Source organism: Austrofundulus limnaeus, unplaced genomic scaffold (genome assembly GCF_001266775.1).
Source record: "Austrofundulus limnaeus strain Quisiro unplaced genomic scaffold, Austrofundulus_limnaeus-1.0 Scaffold75, whole genome shotgun sequence".
Lineage (NCBI taxonomy): Eukaryota > Metazoa > Chordata > Actinopteri > Cyprinodontiformes > Rivulidae > Austrofundulus > Austrofundulus limnaeus.
The window spans coordinates 693,535-699,473 of NW_013952477.1; the positions used below are offsets into that span (position 1 = coordinate 693,535).

Sequence of the window (5,939 nt, forward strand, 5' to 3'; positions counted from 1 at the left end):
AAAATACTTTGGTAAAAGTTAAAGTCTTCTCTAAAAGTGATACTTGAGTAAAAGTACAAGTATCTTATCATAAAAATACTTTGGTAAAAGTTAAAGTCTTCTCTAAAAGTGATACTTGAGTAAAAGTACAAGTATCTTATCATAAAAATACTTTGGTAAAAGTTAAAGTCTTCTCTAAAAGTGATACTTGAGTAAAAGTACAAGTATCTTATCATAAAAATACTTTGGTAAAAGTTAAAGTCTTCTCTAAAAGTGATACTTGAGTAAAAGTACAAGTATCTTATCATAAAAATACTTTGGTAAAAGTTAAAGTCTTCTCTAAAAATATTACTTGAGTAAAAGTCTTTTGTACTTAAGTATCAAAGTAAATTTCTGACACAAAATGTACTTAAGTATTAAAAGTACTGAGTAAAAGTGAGCAGTTAGATTTTCCAAAATGACATTTATTGGGAGGTGACTTCTCAAAAAAAAWWTTTTTTCTTACGGCSTACAGCTGTGATGGGTTGTGTACAAACTAATAGGATGTCAGAATGGTATATATTTATACTTCTCATCCAACCACAGTTAAATTCACTCTATCCAGGAGATACAGTTTATCAGGGTAGTATTTTTAAGTACTAACAACTCAGAATAAAATAGGAGTTACAACTTTCTACTTCTTACCTTTTTAGAAAATGTAGTGAGTAGAAAGTAAAGATAATTGTGTAAAAATGTAATGAGTAAAAGTAAAAAGTACGCTGAAAAATAATTACTCAAGTACAGATAACCAAAATTTCTACTTAAGTACAGTAACAAAGTATTTGTACTTAGTGACTTTACAACTCTGGAAAAAAATTTTTTTTTTTCTTCCAGGTTACTTTCATCTAATCAGGTCAGAAGCATTGCATGTTTTGCCTCTAGAATTGGTAATGCTTGTTTTGTCTAGAAGTTATTTTCTTTTAGTGTTATTTTTCAAAGTGGTTATAGCCAGTTGCYAGTTGTAGAGCTCATACAGTTAATGGGTAAGTGGACTGAACTTATATCAAGTTTATTTTTTATCAAGTCCCGTCAGACTCCAAAGCACTTTACACTCACAATCACACACTGATGATGATGAGCTACAGTGAAATAAATAGACTTAATAATGTGCAGATGCATACAGTCTTTGGGAGAACATTTAATGAGTAAAATGAACAATACAAAMCAAATATTTAAGTAAACATACAATATCAGTTCAGAAAGTATTTTCTTTTACCAACTGATGAATGACTTGTGAAAGAAAGACCTTTGGCTTRTTTCCTACATTTCAGCATCCAATCAATGACATTGTAAATAAACTCTATGTAAACATCATTAAATAAAGTGCATTAATAGGAAATCTAGTGCTCTTTCTTAAAATATATAAATCCAAATGAGTAAACACTTGCRCTGGCAGCATGTACACATTATTTCACATTACTAAAATAAATAAATAGATTAACAGCAAACATCTGATCACAAACACAGTTGTGAAGAATATCAGGATTTACTAAAATCCTCAAATGTACAAAAACAGCAGACCCACTGAAAAAGCTGCAWGTGAAAAACTACGTATATATTTTTTAAAAAGGGAAACCGCAGTGCTAATCAAACGCACCTGATTAACTGACCGTCAGCAAAAGAGACCAGAGTTTACTGCTCTGGAGCATGCTGGGTTAGCACAGAGCTAAGGAAGAAAGACGTCAGCGGTGAGCTTAGAGGAGCAGCTGTTGTTGCAACATTATTTTGAATATTGAGCCAAAGTTCACGTGAGACACAAAAAACTGACTAATCAGTGACGATAAAGAAGGATCTACAAGCTTCTGGATTTAATCAGATAAACKAGGGTTTTTCAAACACATTTCCATTTTGGCTTATTTTTTTGTTTGCTACTATAATGACATGATAAAATCTGTTGTGTGTTTTTGTACATTTGAGGCTAGATATAAATCATTTWAAAAACTGGTAAAGAAAAAATGCAAAAAACTAAAACTGATCATGACCATTTATTATGTAAGCAAGCACATAGTACAGTAATGGTCCTTTTTTATTTTTTAATCAGTTTAGCTACTCTAAAATCAGTTTTAAGTATTCTTTACTGTTGGTGACAGTTTCCGTTGTTTCTACACAAACTGTACAGGACTGATCAGGAAATGTTGCACACATGAGATTTTGCTTTTCTCATTTCATCTCCGTCAGTTCTCCCCAAGCTTGTACCCGACTCACACATCGCTGGGCAGATCTCAACGCAGGTTTGAGTGATGTGAATTCCAAAGAACCCTTTCCAGAATCGTGTATCTTTGCCTCCGTGGATAAATCGGATATATCTCACTCCTGGTCCGTAGTTTTGAAATATATGCGTCATCTGAAAAAATAATCAGGAAGTCTAAAGTCGAACTTTGTGTATCCTCCTTGACTTTACATCACATTTAGTGGAGAGTATTGTTTTTTTTTTTTTTTACCTGATTCCAGTGTCGAGATGCTGAAGCTTTAAGGTAAACGGTTTGAGGAGCAAACACATGGAGACGCTCCATTTTGCTATTGAGCAACTCCACACGAACATGATACTGTGAGCCACAATCCCAACGGGAAATAATCCTGAATACCACAAGTAAAGACACACACCATCATGTAAACAACAATAAAGCTGCAACTGTTGTCTCTAATAAACAATGTTTGTGTGACTGTAAATGTACGCTGAGAATAAATTCATTCATTCCAATGACAGAGTCATGTTTGTTGGCCGCAAGCACTGCTGCGCCTCGCCGTAGACTGTCCCAATTTGTAAGAACCTACTCATGTGGCTGACAAAACCATAAAAATATAGGCTGCATCTGAGTATCGTACGTGGCTGACAATATCCCAGGATTCAATGCGCCAATAGCAAACTAAACAGAAAAACAGAGTCGCCTGAGTATTTAATTTTATTTTATTCTCATCAGAGTTTGGTAATTCATCACGGATCAAAGACTTTGTTTTTAAATGTTCAATCAGCAGCTTAACTGATTACATTTTTTTCATTTAGTCTCCCAGTGCTGCATAGATATCTTTATATTCTGTTTGCGTCATACTTTTCAACCCGTTCAGTTTTCTCTATTTTCTTTTTGATAAAACATCACTTCAAAAATCAGACTTATCTTTTTACAAGCAGCTAATGATCCTGTTTGGGCCCTATTTATGCTGGATGAAGACCCTGCTATCCTCTTCATAACCTACACAACTTATATATTAGAACTTGGGTCCATTAGAGCAAATCTGGAAAAAACAACTTCAGTGTGAAAACAATCATGAAGCTGCCCTGTAAACTATTAGTACTCCCCAAATAGATTTGCCCTCCTCCAGTATTTTTCACATCCCAAAAACCCTCTCCAGAACTCTTACCACTCTCGATGGTCGATGATATTATCAGGTACGCATTGGCACTGGCACGACTGACCGGATCAAAATGTAGCTACATGCTATAACATGATGTCAAGCTAGCATGAAGCTATAACCACATGTTGGCATAAGGGCCATGCCTAGTCCTGCTTCAAATTCCTGGTGACCAAGCATCACAACATGACTGCATTACAATCACTGCCACCATGTTCCATCCAGGATTATGATGCCTTGACAATATTAAACTCACCACAACCTTGCAAGGAAAGTTCTGCACAATCTCAAACATATGAACTAATACCTTTATCACATGCAATGAGCAGTCCACTCTATTCTCAATAGATACATGAAGGCCTCCCCATTACCATGGAAAGATCATTCTTGTTGTRGCTGATGTTTTTATGTAACAGCAGGGTCAACATCCAGTGTGAAGGAGGCTTTACACCAAATCATATTACAGGTTCAGAGAATAGATATAAACTGCTCAGGAATCAATGTTCAATGGTAGAGACTCCACTAAAGTCTTCTCCAAGGTTAGAAACAATCAGCCTGATGCCTCAGACCACAAAAAAACAATGACACTTGTGTGGTATGCTGCCTAATGGATCCTAAGTGCTGATGAAGCCCCAGGTGAAAGTGTCTGACGTGAACAAGTGTGCTGGGTCCAGAACAAGTATTTTATTAAACCTACATACTACTGTGTGTTTACACCAAAATAAATATCAACTGCAGACTCCAGCCTACGCCACAACATTCACAAAACGCCTGTGGGTGAATATCAGAAAAACAGATGTACTTATAAAGTAAAAAGTCAATCATAATTACAAAAAAAAATTCAAAATACTTGCATTAACAATACAATCAATTTGAAATGTATGTTTTCAGATTAGTGCTCTTTGTTGTAGCCATAATATCATTCATTTTAATGAATACATTTTTGATTTTTTTCCCCCCTCACCAGTCAGATATCCGTATGTCTGGTTGGAAGTGATCCATTAAGAATGAGTTGTAACCTTCCTTCCTTAGATCAATTGTTTGTGACTTTTCACCTATGCTGCAAACAAAACAGACAATTAAGTACACTTTTTTTTTATAATTTATAGTTATATTATACATTTATATATATCAGGAGTGTCCAATCCTGGTCCTTTATTGCTGTTTCCCTGTTTCACTGCTCCAAACACACCTGATTCTGTGATAAGATTACCTCGTCAAGTTCTACAGAAGCCTGGGGTTGGGGGTGGGGGGGGGTGGGGGTTATGCAAAATGGACTTTCTTGAGCTTTGTACCATGCTATGTCATTCCCTCATCAAAAAACATACCAGAATGACTCACTCATGCATGTATGAGAAATCCTTGAATCTCCTGTGGTAGCCATGTAGAGCTGCCTAAACGCTTGCAGGTACAAAGCTCCGCCTTTTTACACAAAGCTCCTCCCTGGAGCTCAGTCTGCAGCTGAACTCCTGCCCCACAGAGCACCCCTCCCCTGAAGCATTGTTGTRAAAACATGCTGAAGTGGGAGTGTCAGAAACGGCTTGAGGTTTTTAAAGTGACAGAGGTCAATTTCAAGGCAATGAGATAGASTATAAGTCAAATTTATTTTTGATATATAGCTTTTGTATAACAATTGAAGGTAACATACGGTAGTTACTTGAGTGTGGTATAAAAGTGAGCTATGTGCCGTGAAAATACATAATACCCCCACTTTACACAATTATTCATTCAAATAAGGTGTGTTGGAGCAGATAACCCTATATAACATGAGGGACAGTGGACCTCGARGACTAGATTTGGACACCCCTTTTAAATATTCTATAATTTTTTTATGCAAATAGAAATTCACACAGGAAAATCTTCAGAGTACTCACTAAAAAGAATTTGCAAAGGTTGTTCGGACTTTCTCATTTGGATGAGGCTGTGGCACTTCTGTAACTCTCCAGCCGTCCCCACCATTCTTCAAAATGTCCCAAGCTTTCATCCCCTCTGAAAAATTAAACATTTTGAAAAATGCATTAAATGCATTCATTTTATTAGATAACAAGGAAATCTGTCACAAAAACAAGAGCACAGATTAAAATTAAAAAAATACTGTCTTCTGCATTCTGTCACAGCAGGAGTTAGCTTGGAACTCAGAATAGCTAATCCTGTCAGAAAACAAATGGAAAACAAATCTTGCATAACCTGATGCAGAGTTATCAGTATAAAACAAAACATCTACTGAACATGAATTGTAGATTCACAGCTATACCACAAGGATCAAATAATATTTTTACCACTAGAACCTTAGAAAAAGCTGCTATGGTTAAATATGAACTAAAAAGGAAACTAAAAATAAATAATATTTGTTAATGTATTTATCTGATAGCGTATCTCATAAACCATTGAACAGATTTGAATTAAACCTACACACAAAAAAATATTGGATGTTCAACTACACTGAGTTTTAAAACAGTGTTGAACTGGCATGGAGTATTGAACTTTTAAGTAGGAGCAGATGTTGTAAGATTTTTTTTCTTCTTTCTGCTCCTTTTCATTTGACATTGTTGCTCTCTTTGTATTTTATT

General features: G+C 35.3%; 1 protein-coding gene across 1 annotated transcript in view; it reads right to left on the reverse strand.

The window, feature by feature from the left end:
• Window positions 1–1,143: 1,143 nt before the first annotated feature.
• The window catches only part of LOC106519317 (F-box only protein 44), an 11,447-nt gene continuing 6,651 nt past the window's right edge, over window positions 1,144–5,939 (reverse strand). The window contains exons 3-6 of the mRNA XM_014010922.1: window positions 5,244–5,358; window positions 4,334–4,429; window positions 2,460–2,595; window positions 1,144–2,362 (exon numbers count right to left, since the gene is read on the reverse strand). Coding sequence (XP_013866376.1) covers window positions 2,144–2,362; window positions 2,460–2,595; window positions 4,334–4,429; window positions 5,244–5,358 — 566 coding nt within the window. The 3' untranslated portion in view covers window positions 1,144–2,143. The remainder of the gene's footprint in view (window positions 2,363–2,459; window positions 2,596–4,333; window positions 4,430–5,243; window positions 5,359–5,939) is intronic.